This window comes from Hyperolius riggenbachi, chromosome 3 (genome assembly GCF_040937935.1).
Source record: "Hyperolius riggenbachi isolate aHypRig1 chromosome 3, aHypRig1.pri, whole genome shotgun sequence".
NCBI classification, from domain to species: domain Eukaryota; kingdom Metazoa; phylum Chordata; class Amphibia; order Anura; family Hyperoliidae; genus Hyperolius; species Hyperolius riggenbachi.
Window position 1 is genome coordinate 314,264,552 of NC_090648.1, and position 22,965 is coordinate 314,287,516.

General features: G+C 42.0%; 1 protein-coding gene across 1 annotated transcript; it reads left to right on the plus strand.

Annotated features, from left to right (window-relative positions):
• Nucleotides 1–377: 377 nt before the first annotated feature.
• On the plus strand, nt 378–8,964 carry IL26 (interleukin 26). The gene is made up of 5 exons (XM_068273654.1): nt 378–608; nt 714–773; nt 861–998; nt 3,848–3,916; nt 8,872–8,964. The coding sequence occupies exons 1-5, from the start codon at nt 378–380 to the stop codon at nt 8,962–8,964; spliced, it is 591 nt and encodes a 196-aa protein (XP_068129755.1).
• The last annotated feature ends 14,001 nt before the right edge of the window (nt 8,965–22,965 follow it).

A 22,965-nucleotide genomic window follows, 5' to 3' on the forward strand; every position in this document is an offset into this window, starting at 1 on the left:
GTATTTGAGGAAAAATGCTTCAAAACTCCTTTGTGGCATTTTTTCTGACCACGCTACATGAACCAAAGCCACAGGTAAAGTTATGTAGTCTGGTAGCCACATAAGTAATGTTTGCTGTGGTGAATAAGGTCATAGTTCTTAGAAGCTTACCTTTTTTTTTTACTGCCGGTAAACCTGTGTAGGTCTTTTACAATACGTCACAAATGATGATGAGGGAATTTTTTGAAGACCAGATAGATGATCTATATAAAATCAGGCAACAGACTTGACTCCACTTAAGTGAGAAGTAATACAACTTAGTGATCGGTGCAATCCTAATCAAGAACTGAGCACATTTATCTGCAGATTAAGGACTCAAGGCAAACAAAACTAGAAGAATGAAGCAGACTTCCATCTTCATGCAGTTGCTTTGTCTAGCCGGCTTGATAGTTATGGCATTTGGGGCCAGACTACCACTGAAGAAACGTTCAAGTGTAGAAAGTGTGAAGGGGAATGAATGTTCATCTAGTGCAGTAAGAATGAAAGAGAACTGCTTTACTAGTAAACAAATTCAAAGTGAAGTTAAGACACTCAACAAGAAGACATCAAACTTCAAGAATCTTTTTCAAGTAAGTAAACACTCTGTAAAGTCATACAGAAAGTCACTGTGAGTCTCAGTTATGCATGCATCACTGTTACTCATAATTTATGTTATGTTTTTCTTCTTATAACAGGACAAAAACACCAGTGTACAGCTACTAACTGAGTCCCTGGAGAATGAATTTAAGTCAGATGTAAGTTAATGAGATGGAAAAACTAATTTTATTGATCTTGCACAAATCTTAAAATTGAATGAACACTTCATTGTCTCTTCTGTGCAGGAAACCTGCAGCACTAGACATAACCTGCTCTCCTTCTATATGGAAAATGTCTTTTGTGTAGGCAACGTTACAGCTGCGGCCAAAAGGTTTGGTATTTTTGAGAGCTTTTTGATAATTGAAGACACACTGACGCAATGTGTAAGTAAAAATTATTTGTTTTTGCTAGTTGTTGAGATTAAGAAATGCTGGGGTTTAATCTGAAGCCACGTTAGTTGCCTAACACATTTCAGTCTGCCACTTTCACTGTGTGAATATACACTATAGTGTGATATGAAACAGAAACTTTAACATTGTGAGGTTTTAAACGACACATATTTCTGATTTGTTTAACCCACGGGAACATTGAGAGTATGCAATCTAGCAAATTATTGATTACATTTCATATTAGTCTAAAAATGCAATATTGTACACACAAAAGTGTCATTGCTGCTTTGTTTGCACTAAGAAAGGGCCACTGCAAACATCACACAGTGTTTGGATTTACAGTTCTATGTAAGTTGTTAATTGTTGCTCAAGTTATGTACAGTTTTACCACTTCTATATACTATAAGCAACCACCTAAAGTATCCAAAGTATATTCACGTTCTCCTAGGAGATAATTTGCATCTTCTCTTTAAATACAATTTTTTGCATTTTGCAATTGAAAAAGTAATCAAAATTTGAGTAAAAAGTACTATCAATTTTATTTGGAGTATTTTCTTGCTTGCTGGTGGTGGCTTAAAATGCATTTTATGACGACTTGTGAAAATATCACCTATGAGAAAACTTGGGAAAAAAGTGAATTGCATATGGGCCTGTATCTTTAAAGGACACCCGAGGTGAAAATATACTAGTGAAATAAACAATTGTATATATCTTCCTTCCCCTAAAAATGACTTTTTAAGATATTCCACAGTTTTATTTTATATTTAAATCTACTTTTTAAGTTTTTACTGCTTTATTGTTTTTGCTCAATGACACATTCATTCAAAAAAGGAACATAGCATAGTTATTTGTATGCTAGGCACTGTACATACACAGGTCTTTCTCATTGTGCCACATGTCACCTCGGGTATCTTTTAATGGATGACTTAATAATATTCATATCCCCACTGACCTGGGGAATTAAATGTACCCTATCAAAGCCTCTATCTGTGGAACATTTTTTTTTGCGCAACATTAGTTTCCAGCTCATACTATTGGCACAACATTAAATCCAATTAAAAACAAACAAACAGTGTTATACTCACTGTTGTTCAGGTTTTGCTTAACTGTATCTACTCACTATGGGGTTGATTCATTAAGCTGAGCTGCTACAGCAGCGCAGCTTAATGACAGCAGCACGAGGTAATAATCTCCAGTGCATGCTATGCTGCCATAGCATGCGCTGCTAAATTACACTATGCTCCACTAGTTTACGGAGCACTCCACTAAACCCGCCCTGAGCCCCGGCGGGTCCAGTGGCTTAAAAAGACAAGATTCCTGCACTTTGATTGGCCCAGTAGGCTGCCTGTCACTTCACAGTCAGCCAATCAAAGTGCAGGAATCTATTATTACCTTGCGCAGCTGTCATTAAGCTGCGCTGCTGTAACAGTGAAGCTTAATTAATCAACCCCCAAGTATGCCTATTCTGTGTTCATATGAATTGCATTATTCACTTATGTTTGCAGTATCCATATTGTAGGAGGTAATGCAGCCCTATCAATAATAATAACAATAATAATATGAATGATGGCATGTTCTCCACAAAGAACAACAAAACTGGTATTATAACAACAACAGTAATTGTTACTATGATGATGATGTTTATTAATATACCAGTTTTCTGCTGTTCTTTACGAGCTACATTTAATAATTAAAGCCTTATATGTAGAAGTATGAAATAATTAAGCATCTCAGTATGACAAGTATAGCTGGCTCAAATCAAACCAGACATTAAAGTCCAGCTAAAATTTTTGCATTTGCCATGGACAATGTCAAAAGTAGTTAAAACCATTGTCATGTTTCTAATACCGCTTCTCTGAGAAGACTTCTTCTCACTTTGTGTCACATAGACCACTATCATTGTAGACAGGAAGTAAGAAAACCCTCCCCAACACAGAAACAAAAATTATTTTTTGTACAGTAGGTAAGGTAGGTAAGGTTTGAAATATCAGTGAGGGTTTTATTGCTGTCTTGGTACCCAATTTGAGGATTTTCTAATTTCCTGTCCTAGTGACTTTTATTATCATGAACAGAAGGAGACGGAATAACCTCCTAGTGGTTGGAACCCTTTCTTTGTTGCAATGTAAATCACACATCCATACTTGCACATAAAAGTTTAATGCTTCCTTAATTAATACTAGATCCCTGTTTGTTGGCTTATAGGGTAACCTCAGCCCAAATCCCACAACATTATGCTTGTAACATTAATTAATTCATGCTCACTTTGAGAATGGGCACTTTGCTGTGGGGACATGGAGAAAGGTTGAATAGTAAAAGCAGCAGTATATCCAGCACCTCATGGTGTCTACTTGAACATACAGTTTGTTAATATGTGATGTTTTGGTATTAGGTGCATACACACATCCAATCTTGGTTGGCCACTTTTACCACTTCCATGTAGCAAGAGGACCATCAGATTTTGAATACTATGAACAGATTTTGTAGGTAAGATTTCATACTACATGAAACTGGTAAAATTGGCCAATCAAGATTGGATGTGTATCTGTTCCTTAAGGCCATGTACCCTTGGAGTAAGATTGGTTCCCCTATGTACCACTGACCATAGCAATGTAGTAAATCTGAAGTAGAAAATGGTAATCTGTGTTTAAGAAGTTTTTTATGTAAATGACTCTCACAGGTTTTGAGAAATGTCCATAGTAAAATTTTATTTTACAGCAGAAAAATTATATTTCTATGATTTTTTTAGTAGTAGTAGGTGAATAAACATGTATGGAATACATGGTCTGTTTATTTACAATTAAATACCATACATAACTACTATAAAAAAATCTACTCTCTTGTAGCTGCCCTATAAATGTGAATCAACTGAAGAAACAGAAAATATGCGCGAGTTCAAGAAGAAATTCAACGTGGTAAGATTTGGGCAGAGACCTTTAACAGTAGATCACTTAAAATGATAGAATAAGTTATAGTGGAACTTGAGAGCTGATTACTCACCACACCAGTGAATAGACATGTATTCCGGTCAGAACTATTCACGTGGGGGTACATATGTTGTGTCTGATCAACATTTCTGGAGTAACTCAGACTAGTCTTAAAGGGAACCTGAAGCAAGAAGTATATAGAGATTGCCATATTTTTTTTTCTTCCATTTAAACAATACCAGTTGCCTGGCAGCCCTGCTGATCTATTTGGCCGCAGTAGTGTCTGAATCACACCAGAAACAAGCATGCAGCTAATCTTGTCAGATCTGACAATAATGTCAGAAACACCTGATCTGCTGCATGCTTGTTCAGGGTCTATGGCAGGGGTGTCAAACTCAGATACAAAGTGGTCAGAAATTGTACACTGGGACCAAGTCACAGGCCAACCTCAATGTCTACTGGCAACCATCCTCCCTTATAATGTTCCTTGGTGTCTAATGCCCCCCTCCAACCCCTATACAGTTCCCTGGTGTCTAGTGGTCCTCCTCCATCACTTATATAGTTCCCTAGAGTCTGTTGGCCCCCACCCTCCCCCTATACAGTTCCCTAGTGTTTAGTGCTTTCGCCCTATCTCCCCATATGGCTTCCCTGTTGTTCTAGGGCTTCACCTCCAATATAGCTTACCTGGTGGTCTACAGTGGGCCAAACATAATGCAAAGTGGGGAAACCACTTGAGGGCCAAATAAAAATGGCTCTGAGGGCCAGATTTGGCCTGCGAGCCGGAGTTTGACATGTATGGTCTATGGCTAAAAGTATTAGAGGCAGATGATCAGCAAGATAGCCAGGCAACTGGTAGGAAATAAATATGGCAGCCTTTATACCCCTCTCACTTCAGGTGTCCTTTAAAGCTATCTAAATCCAGAGCTGAGCAAATACATTTTTAATACCATTTTAGAATACAGTACTCAGTGTATATTAACAGTACAAATACAGCATAGCATCTACTAATAGAAAGTGGGGTTTAGTGGCGTAAATAACAGCAAGATAATCCTTTGCTTTTACTTGAATGGATTGTTTGATGCAGTTGCAATGTACAGCAAGATATCACTTTATATATTCTGCCTCTGATGAACTACTTGGATTAATGTCTCTTGAACCAAGAAACACACATCAGACAAGTTTTAGCTGTGCTGAACTCTTTTACAGTATATAAACGCTAATATTTATATGCTGTAAACAGAGTAAACATAATTAACCTCCCTGGCGGTCAATTAAAACCACCAGGGGGCAGCACAGCACTATTTTTTTATTTATTTATTTTTTTAAATCATGTATCTAGCCTAGTGCTAGCTACATGATAGCCGCTGTGCAACGGCATCCACTAAGTGCTTCCGATCGCCTCCAGCGATCAGAGCACACAGGAAATACCGTTCAGAACGGGATTTCCTGCTCGGCTTCCCCCGTCGCCATTGCGGCGATCGGGGTGACGTCACCAACGTCATCGACTTCGTGACGTCAAAGGGAGTTCCGATCCACCCCTCAGCCCTGCCTGCCACTGATTGGCCAGGCTGCGCAAGGTGTCTGGGGGGGCACGGCACGGTGGGTAGAGGCGAATCGGCGGCGAGCGGCGGCGAGGAAGTGGGTAGTTCACAAGGGAATAGGTGGTGAGCATTTGTAAGACCTCAGTATGCAAAGGTGAAGAAGTGTTATATAGTGCTTATATGGATAGGTGTACAGATTAGGTGTACAGTTCTATATAATAAGGTTTTGAGCTTCAAAAGTGAGCAGTTCCTAATGTTACATAATTTGTTAATTCACACACAAAAAACTAATAATTATAATAATGTGACTGCTTTCATAATTTTCTTTGTTTCATTTTGGGTATGATTTATCTTAAAGCACAGAGTTTAAAATATTACAGGAAGTGTAAACCTATATTTTAGATGAATTTGACATGCTTTGCCTTTCATTCAATTTTTTGACTGTCCTACTATCCTCTGTTATAAGTACTCACTTAACTGATTCAATGTATAAATGTGAGGAAAAAAACAAACCATCTCAAAATTAACCACTTCAGGATCACAGGTTTTCCCCCTTAAAAGCCAAAACAATTATCACACTGAAATGATCTATATATTGTTTTTTTCGCCACAAATTATGCTTTTTTTGGGTGGTAGTTTTTGTTCTGAATTATTTTATTTTATATGCATTGTAAAGGGAATAATAAGGAAAAAAGAAAAAAAATGATTATTTCTCAGTTTTCAGCCATTAAAGTTTTAAAATAAAATGTGCTTTGGTACATAAAACCCACAGATCTTATTTGCCCGTTTGTCCGGTTTATTACAACGTTTAAATTGTGTCCCTAGTACAATGTATGGTGATAATATTTTAACTGGAAATGAAGGAGCATTTTTCCATTTAGGGATTTTTAATACTTTTTCACTTATTACAAGAACTTTTTTTGAAAAAATATACTCATGACATCTGTATTACAAAAGTCCCTAAGGTAACTATTTATGTAAAAAAAAATTAAATGATGTAATTTTTTAAAAAAATTTTTAACAAGTGTTTTATTTCTGTAACTGTGGGGCAGGGATGGAAGGGGTTAAAAGTAATAAAATAAAAAAAGAATAATAATAAACTTGCTATGGAAAACAGTATAGTGGCATAAATAGGTGTATTTTACTTTTTGGCCACAAGATGGTGCTATTGAGACCGTGTTTCTATTAATAGAACACAGCCGAACACCGAAGTGCCGGGTCTCAGAGCTCATGCGACGTTAAAAAGCTCTGCGAAGACACGGGAACGGTGATCGGGATTGAGAATCAAAAGATTCTCACATCCTGATCACAGATGGAGGGGGCTGCGACGGTGGATCGGCGGAAAACAGCGCGGGGATCGTGAATGCGACGGTAAAGCAGCAGTACGCATATCTACGCCCCTGATCCGCACGTGAAGTTTAAAGGGGCGTGGATATGCATACCAAGGATCCTAAAGTGGTTAAACACTTATTCAAATGCTAACAAAGAATTTCTTCAAACATAAATTAAATGGTAAACGAAGGTACACTTAATTACATTAAATGTAAAAAAAGGGGGAAGCGCAGCAGATAGATCTAGTGCCAGTTTGTTTGATAGGCCCAAATGGCTCCATTAATTTGAAAGGGACACCAAACACAATTATGGAAAAATCTAACCACTGGAGCCACAGGCACCAAAATTACACCACAATTGTGTAAGCTTTTTACTGGGTGGTTTTGGTACAGACCTGGGTAGATTTTGATGCTGGGGGTTTCAAAATTGCACTTCGTCACTAAAAAAGTATTTTGGGGGGCTTTTTTTATATATACTTTGGGAGATGGAATGTTTAGGTTTAATAAGGGAGGAATGGACTTGCTAAGAATATATATTATAAAATATGTTATTTCAGCATGGGGTTACATTAGTTTATTGAGGTACAGAAGGTTATTACATCAGGTAAAAGTTAAGTTGAGGGGAGGGTTGCTAGGGAATGTAGGGGGGATAATGTTATACATTGGGTGGAAGGAATTTTTGATCTGTAGGGAAATATTGTTTTATTTTGTAGGATCACAGCTGGGATGTGTGAAAATTTAAAGTGGTCTGAAAGTCAGCATTTCTACTTAAGCTACTATCCCAGAATTTTTTTTTAGCAGAACGTCACGGAAATGGGTAAACAAAGCACTTTGTCCTGCTATTTAGCTTCAAATCCGCATCCAAACTGGAGATAACAGCATCTTTGTTTGCATTCCAATGTTGATACATGTGTGTAAACTCAGTGTAACAAGTGAAAAGGAGCTCTCTGTGAAGCTCTCTGTGCTTCAAGCACACAAACAGCTCAGAACAGCTAATTAGAAGATGTTAATATATAATCAAAAGCAGTTTGACTAAAATACAACGGCAGGTTTCAGGGCAAGATAAACTACACTTTGGAAACTTGTAAGGGGCACTTTTTCACCTCTCTTTTAATTGACCCTTTTATGAAAAAACTAGGGAGGTTGTGGGTAGGGCTAAATGCCTTTTACACACTGACCAAGAACAAGGACATAAGTTGGGTGGGGTCATGTGAATATTGAAGGCTATATTATCAGCTGTCTTTTAACTTCCAGTCCACAAAATTAGTGTTTTCTCAAAAGTAAGTGAGGGAAAAATCTAACCCCATTTCTGAGATGTTACTAGTGTTGTGTAGATAGATACACAGCATACACAAGATCACATTTATTGTGTATAATATACAGGTTTGGGCATTGCTATAAGGTCTTGCCTGACTGCTACAACAGCATACAGAAAATAGATTTTTAAATCTGACAATAAGCAAAGCAGAATATGGAAGATATGTTTGAATTTCAACTCCTTAAGTTTTTGCCTTTATTGAGAGGCAGGCCCTTATTTATCTCACAGGAGCCTATAGGCATAGATGTCCTGGCACTTTAAATTTCGCCATCCATGAACCTACAAACCCCCACCGAACTGCAGCGCAAGGGAGCTGGCTGTCCCAGTTGTCACTTCTCCCTTACTTCCCTTGCCTACCATAGGTAGATACAGGTGCCCCTTACCCCTTAGTATTAGGTAGCCAGAAGTACCCTCAATATTAAGTAGCTAGAGGTGCCGCTAACTGAAGGGAGATCTCGTCAGTGGAATGCCAAGAGCAGGGTTAGAAACCTATTATTTACAATCTCATCAGGACTCTGCATAGGGAGGGAAACACTAAGGGAGGGGAGGGAGCCACCTTTCCATCATCAGGCGCTTGTAGGCACGTGCCTACAGTGCCTTATGGTAAATCTGGCCCTCTTGGGAGGGGGTTTATAAGATATAAAATAACTACAAAAATATTACTATTCGTTAGAAGCTCTTAAAATTTGACTGGGAAAATGTTATTCCATAATGTATTGTAAGTATGAACAAATTTGTCCTTTTTTTTTTCAGAACAAGAAAAATGGACTGAGAAAAGCTATTCGTGAACTGGATACTCTATTACACTGGATCCATGATTTTGTCAGAGTAATGAAATCGGGGTAGACACATCAGTGATGATATATTCAGAACATACATTGGGGCTTGATTTACTGAGGTTTGTTTGGGCTACATATCATGATCTTAGAAATGTGGCCTGAATTCACTAAAAATGGTTTTTAGGTATATTTGCAACTCTTCCCAGGGTCATTTTGGACCATTGCAAGTGTTTCTTATTTTGTGTTTTAACGCTACAAATTTAAGTTTCAAGCTATTTTTGTTTCAGGTAAATAATGAAAATTTGTGAATGTTTCACAACTCCCATAAAGTCAAATCTTAAACTTTTGACTACTTCTATCTTTTCCCTGTGCTTGGAGGTGTTTATCTGCCATGCAAGAGGTTTTTTTTTACCTGTAATTAGTTATCAGTGATAGTTGTGCTAGTCCAATCCAACTTGAGTTTAACTGCAGAGAAAATATAATTTACAACCTTGAATTCTCAACCCACAGTGAGAAAAAAAAAAAAACACAAGCTTGTAGGATGTAGGATTGACACAGAACATACATGTTTACCCCCCTTTAATATTCTTCAAATAAATACATAAATCTTGGCTTACCTGAATTTACTAAAAAAGTGCATTCAGCTGTATATTCACTAACGTTACAGCAAGCCTCACTATGCTCTCACATAACAGTGGGAGGGTTTCGAGCCCGCGTCATCTACCTGAAACAATTCTGTGCTAAATCTGCAGGGTCAGTTATAACCTTCTTATTTCCAGCCCGGATAACTTCAGTAAATCAAACCCAAGTTATGCTCTGAAAAGAGTGGAACTACATAATGACATCAGTTTAGTTTTATATCATTTACAGATTGGATGCTGTCAATCGAAAACTTGTAAAGATATACTTGAAGCTTGACTATAATGAGCAAAACTATATTTATTGTTTTATTATTCATTGTATTATTATTATTATTATTGTTGTTGTTGCTTGTCATATTTTGAATATTTATTGCTCATTTTGTTGACTACTACAGTTCTATTAGGGCTATTTACACTTGAACTGCAGACATAAAACGAGATACACAATTAAGATAACTATATGTCAATAGTTCTCCTGACAAAGAATGTATGATTTTGTTCAGCCAATCGTTAAGTTTTACAAAGCCTGACCTAATAGTTCAGGCAAGATAATGTTTCCTGCCACAGTTAAATATCAGAACGTGGTTACCATGGAAGATTTATTAAAACCAGTTCAAGGAAAACAGGGGCAGAACTGGTGCTACAATTGACCATATGCCCACATCAAGGATTCTGATTGGTCACTCTGAGCAACTGCTTCAATTCTCCAATTATTATGCACCAGATTTGCTCCAATCTCCCTTGCACTGGTTTTGCAATGTTCTAACTGCAGCTTAGTCAGTGGACAATAAAGATAAAGGCATTTTTACCATACTAAGGATGTCTTCAATTTGTTGTTTACGCTTGTCAGCAAGCTTCCAGTGTTACAGCACTGGTGGTATTTAAAGAGGAACTCTGGTGAATATAATGTAGTAAAAAAAGTACTTCATTTTTTTTACCATAATTATGTATAAATGATTTAGTCAGTGTTTGCTCATTGTAAAATCTTTCCTCTCCCCGATTTACATTCTGACATTTATTACATGGTGAAATTTTTACTGTGGGCAGGTTATGTAGCTGCTCCTAGCAGTTTTGGCTGTTAGTGACAGCTGTAAACAGCTAATTCCTGTCTGTGAACATTGTTACATTGTGGCAGTTTGCCCAGAGTACCGCGGTACTCAGAGCTTCTTGTGGGAGGGGTTTCAGCACAAAATCAGTCATACAGCACCCCCTGATGGTCTGTTTGTGAAAATCATTATATTTCTCATGTAAAAGGGGGTATCAGCTACTGATTGGGATAAAGTTCAATTCTAGGTTGGAGTTTCTCTTTAAAGCTACTCCAGGTACAAAGATTTCTCTATTCCTGTCTAGGCATTCAGTTTCAAGGCTTGTTTCTTTTTTGGGGGTGCTGTGTAGAAGCTCATTAATTTATTGCTATCAAATAATTCAATGGAACCAGGTACTTTGGATTCTTACTGTACAACTTGGAGTCATTACTTAGGCCTCAACCTTCACATATAGATATATTCTGTACTTGCTCCCCTGCAGTCTAAACAGTGGGATGATGCAATCCAAGCAGCATTCCCACCCACAGAGCCTGAAACTGACTGCCTGAATTGATCATGTGGTTAAAATTGTAAGACAGCTTTTTTTCAGCTGCAGAAGCCTTGATTTAACATTAGCTTTGACTATTATCCTGTTAGTTGTATTTTTATCTGTGCCTGGAGATGGACTTTAAAATACATACTGTATATAGAATTTTAAATGTTAATGGATGCATATTTGTATTGTATTTCTTTGTACCAAAATTGAGTTCTCTGATGCTGTACAGAACAGGTACCCTTAAAGGAATACTGTAGGGGGGGGGGGGGGGGGGGTCGGGGGAAAACGAGTTGAACTTACCCGGGGCTTCTAATGGTCCCCCGCAGACATCCTGTGCCCGCGCAGCCACTCACTGGTGCTCCGGCCCTGCCTCCGGTTCACTTCTGGAATTTCAGACTTTAAAGTCAGAAAACCACTGTGCCTGCATTGCCGTGTCCTCGCTCCTGCTGACGTCACCAGGAGTGTATTGCGCAGGCCCAGTACGGTCTGTGGTTGTGCAGTACGCTCCTGGTGACATCAGCGGGAGCGAGGACACGGCAACGCAGGCGCAGTGGTTTTCAGACTTTAAAGTCTAAAATTCCAGAAGTGAACCGAAGGCGGAGCTGGAGCATCGGTGAGTGGCTGTGCGTGCACAGGATGTCTGCGGGGGGACCATTAGAAGCCCTGGGTAAGTTCAACTCGTTTTCCGCCGACCCCCCTACAATATTCCTTTAATACACCTGCTCTAAAGATCATTATTTTGCATTTATAAAAACATGAATATTGCAGCTGACTCGTGATGACTACTTAAATGGCAGTTTTTGTATTTATTTCCATAATGGGTATCTAAATTATGTAATGCTTCTGATGTAATATTTATTTTAGAATAATTTCACAGTATTTATTATGAATTTAATGAATGGTTTCATTATTTATCTAATTAACAGCTGTTTGGATTATGTCACTGATATGTTTCATTTTTTTAAATGACAATTATGCAATAAATATTTATTATCCATTGTTGCAGTATATAGATCAAGATTTATTTATTATTGTGTTATTTGTGGCAAACTTGAATAAATGTTATTTAACAACATTCTTTTGAAGTGATTTGTGAGAGGTTTTTTTTTGTGATGTGACCACCAGACTAATTATTTAAACTGAAAAAAATAATATAACATTTATTATTGCAATTGTATTGGATTTAACACAAGTAGCGTAGCTTGCATTGCACATATGGTGCCACATTATGCACGATATGTGCTCTCCTTTTGTAACACCTGTCTTAGCCAGATTTGTTGTGAGCATGGGTTTTGAATGCAGAGAGTCAATGATTGTTATTATAGCTTCAATTCACTAAGAGCATGCTGGAGATAATTAGGCAAGAGAAAACTTTCCTCCACACATCAATCTTGCCTTATTAAAGGTGTGTACACACGCACTACAAAAGGAAACGACGGGTCCGGACCCTCCAGCTGGGCAGTCTTTAGCCGACCATATGCGCGTGTGTATGCGCTGTCAGCGGATCGTTCAGAAACAGCCTTATCAGTCTGCCGACAGCACGTACACATGCGCAAACTGTCGGCTAAAGACCGCCCAGCAGGAGGGTCTGGCGGACCCGTCGTTTCCTTTTGTAGTGAGTGTGTACGCACCTTTAGGTGTAGGGATAAGTTTTCACACTGGGACCCATATGCAATTAACTTTTTCTCCCAAGTTTTCTCCTAGGAGATAATTTTTCATCTTTGATTTAATATAACTTTCCAGCACTTTTCAACTAAAAAAGTACCAAAAAGTAAACGAAAAAGTGCTATCAAAATTATTTTGAGCATTTTCTTGCTTTCTAATGGCTTAAAATGTATTTTATTAACAAATGTAAAAATATCACCGAGGAGAAAACTCAGGTGAAAAAGTGAATTGCAAATGGGCCCGAGAGAGTTATCTTATCATCTCAGTCTTTAAGTTACCTCCTCTGTAGTTATTTTCATATGCAGTTAATTAACAGCCTGTCTTTAACTTTACAATTCTGGAGTTATTTTAAGGATTGAAGAGTTAACTTTAGAAATCTCTCCTTAACTTACAGACAGAAGTGTTAACTTTAGGTTTGCCTGAGGTAAAATGTTTCCTGAATACTACGTGCCATATCACCATGGTGATAACTCTAGAAACTAAAGACAGGAGATAACCTTAGTGAATTGAGGCCTATGTCTTGCAAGACTGCAGCACTTGTTTGATTCCTATTGAAAAGTATTGCAAAGGTTAGTAAATTAGCTTTTGTGTGATTGTAATCTCATGCAGGGACATGCAATTAACCTTAAAGAGGAGCTGTCAGCCATACTATCTCAGAAAAAAACCCAACATATATATAAGTAGATAAAAACTTGCTCTACTTACATAACATGTATTGCACTGTCCAAATTTTGATATTAGTGTTTTGTTTATAGTAAAACAATAGAAATCCTTCTTAGGATTCTCCATTTTAACGGTGTCTATCTTAAAGCTAATCTTGATGTCATTCCATCCCTTACTCTTCTCTGCCTGATTGTGTATGCATTGCCCGCCCTCCTCCCAGTCTTCAGGCACTCCCACCCAGCTCTGCGATAGAAAGTGCATTGTCTCAGCATAAGAAATATTGGCCAGTCAGAAAGGAACAGAGATGTGGGAGGGGAAAACAGGGGGGGAGGGGAGAGGAGGCTCCTGCCAATCAGGTTGCATTAGTTAAGTCTGAGAGGAAAGTAAAGAAGCAAAAAAAGACAACCCAGCATACCCTGCAACTTACTTTGTGCGACAATGTACCAAATAAGAGTCAGGTAAACTTGGGAATGATCATTTATCAACAAGAAAAGTAATAGTGATTTTTAACTTTTGAATTGCCTGGTTATTATTAGCATCCTTATTACATGTTTAAAAGATAAAAATAAATAATTGATTGTTTATTTTATTTCCGACAGTTACACTTTAAAGAGAAAAGAAAGTAAATCCAAAATGTGCTGGATTTATTAAAAAAAAATCTTGCTGTAGATCCTGCATGCAACTGCAATTTCAAAACCACTTATTGAATGTAACGATTGGTGTCAGCAACACAGATTTTTCTGATTATTGGTGATCTGCAGTATCACCAATAATACAGATGCTATACCTGATTATGTGGTGATCTGCAGAATCACCAATAATACTAGTATAGCTAGACACAGGACACCCAATGTGGTATTGTGTTTGGTGCAACAGTAAATGGAAAAGTTATCTCCCGAGGAGCGAGAGATACAGACACTACTGCAACCAAGGAATCCTTGAGAAGCAGGGAATCAGACTGTACTGCAGCCAGTGGACACCTGAGGGGCAGGGACCACTGATTGGAGATATGTGATGAAGATTGGTCTGCAGCTAGAGATTCCTGGATGAGCAAGGAATCAGACTATACTGCAGCCAAGGATTCCCTGAAGGCCAGGAATCAGTCTGTACTGCAGCCAGTGGACCTAAAGAGGTAGAGATCCACTGGCTATGCTGCTTGATGGCCTCCAGAGAGGCTGGTGACCATAGGATAGTAATAGCAGCAAGTAACCACCTGAAGGGCAAGTGTCACAGATGTACAGTAAGGCTGCTCACCCAAGAGCTAGGTGACAGAGAGAAAGGTCAGACAAGCCAGGTCGGCAACACACGGACAGACAAGGTACAGAAGCGGAAGACTGACTCGGTATCCAGGTACAGGCAGGGTTGGCAACAGATAATCAGATGGGCAGAAGTACCGAATCAGAGCACAGGAGAGTAGTCAAGAAAGCCAAAGGTCATAACAGGTAACAAATGATATGTCACAGTCCTAGACTAAGGTGTTAGGTCCTTGGTCTCAACACCCCGGAACCAGTCTATTGGATAGGCAGTGACAATATAGATCTCTCCTAGTCTTGGGTGCGAGGTCCTTGGTCTCAACACCCCGGAACTAGTCTAACACATAAACAGTAGCAATGCAGTAATCTCCTAGTCTTAGGTGTGAGGTCCTTGGTCTCAACACCCTGGAACTAGTCACATAAACAGTAGTAAGCAATAGTACTTTAAGCTATCAAAAGAATCTGACTCAGTGTGAATTCCCAGCTCCGGCTGGTTCTAACACACTGTGGGATCTGACTCTGGTCTGAGCGCTAACACGTAACTGTCCGCAACAGCAGACAACTTGCAAGTGACAGGCAAGTCCTATATATACTAAAAGCGCTCCACAGCGCCGGCCCAGTCACTCAGCCAATCCAGAGGATAGCTGGAGTCAGCTGATCGGCATGATTAGCTGACTCCCCTTCTAGCAGCATAAAGGTCCTGTCGTCTGGCGCGAGTGCGCGTAGCTCTCCATCTGTGTGAACTAGAAGGACCAGGCGAGGCAACACCACGCTGCTGCGCGGCAGCAGCCGCTGGCTGAGACGCGGAGATAGCCGCCATGCCGTTTGCCCATGCGGCAGTATCTCCGCTATTCATTACATTGAAAAATCTCTGGAATCCCTGATCTCTGCTTTGTCGGGCAGTGACCATATAGCGCAAGCTTATCTGCTCAAATGTATCTCTACATCTTTTATGGTGGACCAGATGTGCTGGGGAACCCCTTGTATTAAAAAGGAAAGCAGCGCATGCACATGCATGTTTACTTATTACATCACATTTATTATTGGGGGATGATCTGCAATAGGGAGGTGGCTAATAGTTCATTTGCAAACTGCCCTAGTAGAATACGGGCCAGTAAAAAAGGGCGCACATGGCTAGTGGACAAAAAGGGCGCCGCCATAGACTGCAGTGCAAAATATCGGCTATTGGGCATCCGACAGGAAAAAAGGGCACTTGAGAAATAGCGGTTGCAGGGATCGTGTTAACAAAAGTTTTCATTTACAGAATAAGGTTTATAACAAATATCGTTTACAAGTTCGTTTTGACTTTGTGTTATACTTATTTTTTGTTTTTAAATTTTGCTTATAGGAGCTTTTACTTATTTTCACGTTTTTAAAATTTCGCATAAAGGACTGTAACAAGTAGATTTTCGTTTACACTTATTTTGTCATTTAAAATTTGTTTTCATACGTATAATGCTTAAATATCGTTTTCAACCTTATTCTATTAGAAATACATAGTCGCTTTTGGTATTAACTTTGTTTTTCACACTTATAATGCGTTGATTATAGTTTTATTAACTTACTAATATATCGCTTTTAATATTACCGTTATTTTAAGATTTTTAATGCGTACGTGATTGTAAGACTATCTATTCTATTATATATATATGTTATGATCACTTCTGCAGCATGTACTGCTGGCTGCCGTTTTACTGAAGACAAGCAGTTTTTGATTTCTTTGCGTGCATTTTTTGCTCGCATAGTTTTGCTTGCGCTCACACTGAGCGTTGATTCCATCTGCAGTCGCTCTGAAGTTAATGACAGTTTAATATGCTTTTGTGAAAGCAAACATTGTCTGTTGCAATGGAGCTGCAATCCCTTTCAGGCAGGCTGCATATCATTGTCTGCCCTTTCCTGCTGTCAGCCTGTGATTGATTATCATTCACCTGTGTGGGAATCTGCATGTCTGCTCCCATTGGATGACCTCAGTATAAAGGACTGCTTCCTGCAGTGCTCCATGGGCTATCATAGTTCCAGCATAAGCCTGTTTTGCTGCTACTCTGGCCCCAGACCGTGTGTTGCTGGTCTTGCTTCATATATTGATTAATCGCCAATATATACGCATACTAGCGCGTTTGTTATTTTCCTTGTATCCGTGTAGCGAACGGTTCGCCGGCGAACGGTTCCAGGCGAACTTTGGTGGTTCGCGTTCGCCTGCACCAGACGAACTTTTGTGGAAGTTCGATTCGCCCCATAATTCACTATGAGGGTCAACTTTGACCCTCTGCATCACATTCAGCAGGCACATTGTAGCCATTCAGGCTACACTAAGCCCTGGAGCCCCGCCCCCCCTTATAGAAGGTAGGCTTGCCGGCCATTACACTCACTCGTGTGCCTGCTAGAGACAGACTAGGGACAGCTGCTGCAGACTTGTTCTCCTAGGGACAGATTAGTTAGGTTCTTGGCTGCTTAGCTTGCTCCTGGCTGATTATTATTGCTTTTATAGCACCCCTCAACAGCTCTTTTCAGAGCTAATCCTGTACTTTTTTTTTCCTGCATGTCAAACTGACACTTTTGTTGCATGCACAGCCTTGCTAATTCATAGTGTGTGTGCCACTGCCAGCAGCCCAGCACATTCAGTGACTACCTGTGTGTGTGACAGGGAGCTGCCCATTGTACTACCAGTACTGCATATACCCAGTACCTGTTGTGTTTACTTAACCCACCTCATCACTGCATATACCTAGCTTTGTGTTGAGTGAACCCAGCTCACTGCATCTAACTACCTGTTGTGTTGAGTGAACCCAGCTCACTGCATCTAACTACCTGTTGTGTTGAGTGAACCCACCTCACTGCATCTAACTACCTGCTGTGTTCAGTGAACCCACCTCACTGCATCTAACTACCTGCTGTGTTGAGTGAACCCACTTCACTGCATCTCACTACCTTTGCTGTTGAGTGAACCCACCTCAATGCATCTAACTACCTGCTGTGTTGAGTGAACCCACCTCACTGCATATAACTACCTTTTACTGTTGAGTGAACCCACCTCACTGCATCTAACTACCTGTTGTGTTGAGTAAACCCACCTCACTGCATATAACTACCTGTTGTGTTGAGTGAACCCAGCTAACTGCATCTAACTACCTGTTGTGTTCAGTGAAGCCACCTCACTGCATATACCTAGCTGTTGTGTTGAGTGAACCCACCTCACTGCATATAACTACCTTTACTGTTGAGTGAACTCACCTCACTGCATCTAACTACCTGCTGTGTTGAGTGAACCCACCTCACTGCATATAACTACCTTTACTGTTGAGTGAACCCACCTCACTGCATATACCTAGCTGTTGTGTTGAGTGAACCCAGCTCACTGCATCTAACTACCTATTGTGTTCAGTGAACCCACCTCACTGCATATACCTAGCCGTTGTGTTGAGTGAACCCACCTCACTGCATATAACTACCTTTACTCGTGAGTGAACCCACCTCACTGCATCTAACTACCTGTTGTGTTGAGTGAACCCACCTCACTGCATATAACTACCTTTATTGTTCAGTGAACCCAGCTCACTGCATCTAACTACCTGTTGTGTTGAGTGAACCCACCTCACTGCATCTAACTACCTGTTGTGTTGAGTGAACCCACCTCACTGCATATAACTACCTTTACTGTTCAGTGAACCCACCTCACTGCATATAACTACCTTTACTGTTGAGTGAACCCACCTCACTGCATATAACTACCTGTTGTGTTGAGTGAACCCAGCTCACTGCATATACCTAGCATCCCCCCGAGATGGACAAAATGGACAAACCAGGTAGAGGAAGAGGTAGAGGCAGACCCAGACACCCAGGCACCGGCAGGTCTGTGCGAGGTGGTGTTGCTGTGATTTCGTGTGGACCTAGCCCAAAATACAGTGCTCAGAAGAAGGCACGTGCCATCACTTCCCAAAATTGTGAGGACATGCTTGAGTATTTAACACAGAACACCTCATCTCCCGCAGCCACCAGCGCTACAACAAGCACCACATCTGCTGCATTTGACACTTCGCAGGAGTTATTTGGTGGAGGTAAAATCACTGATTCACACCCACTACTGCAACAACAAGAAGAAGGCGCAGGTACACCACCTCATACGTCTGAGTTAGGTGGCAATAGTATGGATGTAACGTGTGAGGAGGGGGATGATGAACCACCTGAAGTTGGTGCAGTTGAGGAGGTATCTGAGGAAAGCGAAGCTGGGCAGGAGGATTATGATGACGATTATACGCGTATGTTCCCAGTAGAGGAGATGACCAGGGGGACAGTTTAGAGGGGGAGTCAGAGAGGAGTAGGAGGAGACGACTCCATGATAGAAGCAGAGGGAGCTCATCCTCAGAAACAGCTGGGGGCAGTTTCCGGCGTCATGTATCGCCAGCTATAGACACCCAGCCAACATGCCGTTCAACGTCAGCTGCTGATGCCACCGTAGCGCCATCACCCCAGGGGGGGCTCAGCGATTTGGAAATTTTTTAACATGTGTGTCTCAGATCGGAGCAAAGCCATCTGTTCTCTCTGCCAGCAAAAATTGAGCCATGGAAAGGCCAACTCTCACGTAGGGACAAGTGCCTTACGAAGGCACCTGGAGAAAAGGCACAAACAGCTATGGCAAGAACACCTGAGGAAAAGCAGCACCCAAAAGACAAGCCACCCTCATTGTCCTCTTACTCCTTCAGGTGCATCGTCTTCATCCGCTTTCTCCCTTGAACCTTCATAGCCACCCTCCTCCACACCGCCTCTTCCCTTGAGCGGTTCCTTCTCCTCTGCCCACAGCAGTACCCAGCTGTCCGTGAAGGAAGTATTTGAGCGTAAGAAGCAAATGTCTGCCAGTCACCCTTTTGCCCGGCGTCTGACAGCTGGCGTGGCGGAACTATTAGCTCGCCAGCTATTACCATACAAGCTGGTGGAGTCGGAGGCTTTCCGTAAGTTTGTGGCCATTGGTACACCGCAGTGGAAGATACCAGGCCGCAATTATTTTTCACAAAAGGCCATACCCAAACTGTACCGTGCAGTTGAGAGGCAAGTGGTGTCATCTGTTGCGAAGAGCGTTGGGTCCACCTGACCACGGATGCCTGGTCTGCCAAGCACGTACACAGCCCATTGGGTCAACCTGGTGACCGATGGCAGCAAGCATGGAGTACGTGGCTGCGCAGCGGACCGACTTGTCACACTTCCATGGCTTGCAGGCAGGCCTCCAGCCACCTCCTCTCCGCCTGCTACCACCTCTTCGCTGTCGTCATCCTCCTCCTCCTCCTTGGCTGGTGCCACGATCTCCTCTCCAGCTACACAGCCCCTGCACCCCAGGGCCTATGCTGCATGCCAGGTACGACGGTGTCACGCAGTGTTAGACGTGTCTTGCCTCAAAGCGGAGAGTCACACTGGAGCAGCTCTCCTGGCTGCTCTTAACAAACAGGTGGAGCAATGGCTGACCCCGCACAAGCTTGAGATCGGCAACGTGGTATGTGACAACGGCAGCAATCTCATTTCTGCGTTGAATTTGGGAAAGCTGACCCTGCATGGCACATGTGCTGAATCTGGTCGTGCAAAGATTTGTGTCCAAGTACCCAGGCTTAGAGGACGTCCTGAAGCAGGCCAGGAAGTTGTGTGGGCATTTCAGGCACTCTTACACGGCCATGGAACGCTTTGCGGACATTCAGCGTAGAAACAACTTGCCGGTGAGACGCCTGATTTGTGATAGCCCGACTCGCTGGAATTCCACCCTGCTGATGTTCTCTCGCCTGCTAGACCAGGAGAAAGCCGTCACCCAGTACCTGTATCATTACAGTACAAGGACACAGTCTGGGAGGATGGGGATGTTGTGGCCCAACAACTGGACACTGATGCGAAATGCATGCAGGGTCATGGAGCCCTTTGAGGAGGTGACCAAACTGGTGAGTCGTGCTGAGGGCATCATCAGCGACTTGATCCCCTACGCCTACTTCCTGGAGCGTGCCGTGCATAGATTGGTGGATACAGCTGTGGATCAGCGTGAACGAGAACAGTTACAGCAGCAGGAGTCGTGGGAGCGATTTACATCCGAACCCGATGTTTCCGCAACACCTGCGGCAGCACAGAGGGGGGAGGAGGAGGAGGAAGAAGAGGAGTCGTGTGGGGAAGGAGAGGAGTCAGACTCTGATGATGGTAATGATGAGGAAGGTGTTTCTGTGGAGGAGGAAGAGGCAGCAGAAGAAGAACAACCGCGGCAGCCATCACAGGGGGCTTCTGCTGCTCCACATTCCCGTGGTATTGTTCGTGGCTGGGGGGAGGAAGAGGAGTTGCGTCCCGTCACTAAGGAAGAGCAAGAGGAGATGGAGAGTACGTCTGCATCCAGCTTTGTGCAGATGGCCTCTTTCATGTTGTCCAGCCTGTTGAGGGATCCCCGTATCAAAAAACTCAAGGCGAATGACCAATACTGGGTGGCTACTAGACCCTCGGTACAGGCACAAAGTGGCGGACCTGTTACCAACTCAACACAAAGCGGAAAGGATGCAGCACTTGCAGAACAAGCTGTCGATGATGCTTTACAATGCGTTTAAGGGTGATGTGACTGCACAACGCAATGAAGGTACCACTGGCAGTGACCCTCCTCCTCCCAAGTCCACGCAGGCAAGGACAGGACGCTCTAGCGATCTCAGGGTGATGTCAGACATGCGGACATTCTTTAGTCCAACTCCTCGCCATAGTCCTTTCGGATCCACCCTCCACCAACGCCTGGACCGGCAGGTAGCTAACTACCTGGCCTTGAGTGTGGATGTAGACACTGCAAGCAGCGACGATAAACCCTTGGCCTACTGGTTGCGCAGGCTTGACCTGTGGCCAGAGCTGTCCCAATTTGCCATACAACTTCTCTCTTGCCCTGCCGCAAGCGTCCTGTCAGAAAGGACCTTCAGTGCAGCTGGAGGCATTGTCACTAAGAAGAGAAGTCGCCTAAGTCATGACAGTGTTCAGTACCTGACCTTTATCAAAATTAATGAGGAATGGATCCCGTGCACGACCGAAGACTAAGTCAGTCCCCACACACAGCATCTCTGCCTGCAGGCCACAACCAACAGGGTCCAGAACTCTAGGCGGATTCCTGAATTTTTAAGGCCGCTGCTAGCACTAAATTTTCTGGTGCGTGTACATGCCTGCCTAATTTTTCTGGCTGCAACAAAAAAACAAAAGGCATGTACATGTGCCCATCCCCCTTCGTGATCATTACCTTGCTGCGGTGAAGGGGCTTGCGTATCACAATGAAGCAATGACCACCGGCTATTTGAGTGTTTCGGGTGGAGGTGGGACACAAAAGATAATAAGGTCGTTGCTTCATTGTGGTCAGACCAAATTTGATCAGCTGGACAGTCACTGTTGTTCTATCATTGAGCTACCACAGCCCGGCCACCATATGGGCTTGAAAACCGCCACGGCCTACACTCTCGCCACGGTGCGCACCAGTCAAGCACGGCCGTCACTATGCAAACAGCTGTTTGCGGTGTGTTACACAGTGAGTTTGGTGTGTCAGTGTGAAGCAGAACTCTAATTACACTCCCTGATTGATGTATACACATGCAAGATGTTTTAAAGCACTTTCGGCCTGCAACTTAGCATTCATTTGTGATTTCTGCCCTTAAAACGCTGCTTTGCGTCACATCCAGATTTTTCCCCAGGACTTTGGGCATGTATCCCACTCCGCCATGCCCCCCTCCAGGTGTTAGACCCCTTGAAACATCTTTTCCATCACTTTTGTGGCCAGCATAATTTTTTCTATTTTTCAAAGTTCGCATCCCCATTGAAGTCTATTGCGGTTCGCGAACTTTTCCATCAACCAAACCTTCTGCAAGGGTTCGCGAACGGGGTTCGCGAACCGAAAATCGGAGGTTCGCGACATCTCGTGTTACGTTAATACATCAGTGTCGCTGATATATTCGTACTCGAACTGTTTATATCCTGTGTTCAGTCAGTCAGTTTCCAGCACGTTTCAGTAGGTTGCGCTTATCGCCCGTGCTTAGTTAGTTCAGTCCTGTTCCTGTTACCTTGTGTGGATTGCGCTCACTTCTGCGTAGAAGTAGCGAATCCTTCCTAGTCCTGTTCCTCTTACCTTGCGTGAATTGCACTCACTTCTGCGTAGAAGTAGCGAATCTTTCCTAGTCCTGTTCCTGTTACCTTGCGTGGATTGCGCTCACTTCTGCGTAGAAGTAGCGAATCCTTCCTAGTCCTGTTCCTTGTATTGCTCCAGTTCCTAGCTAGTGTTCCTTGCTTATG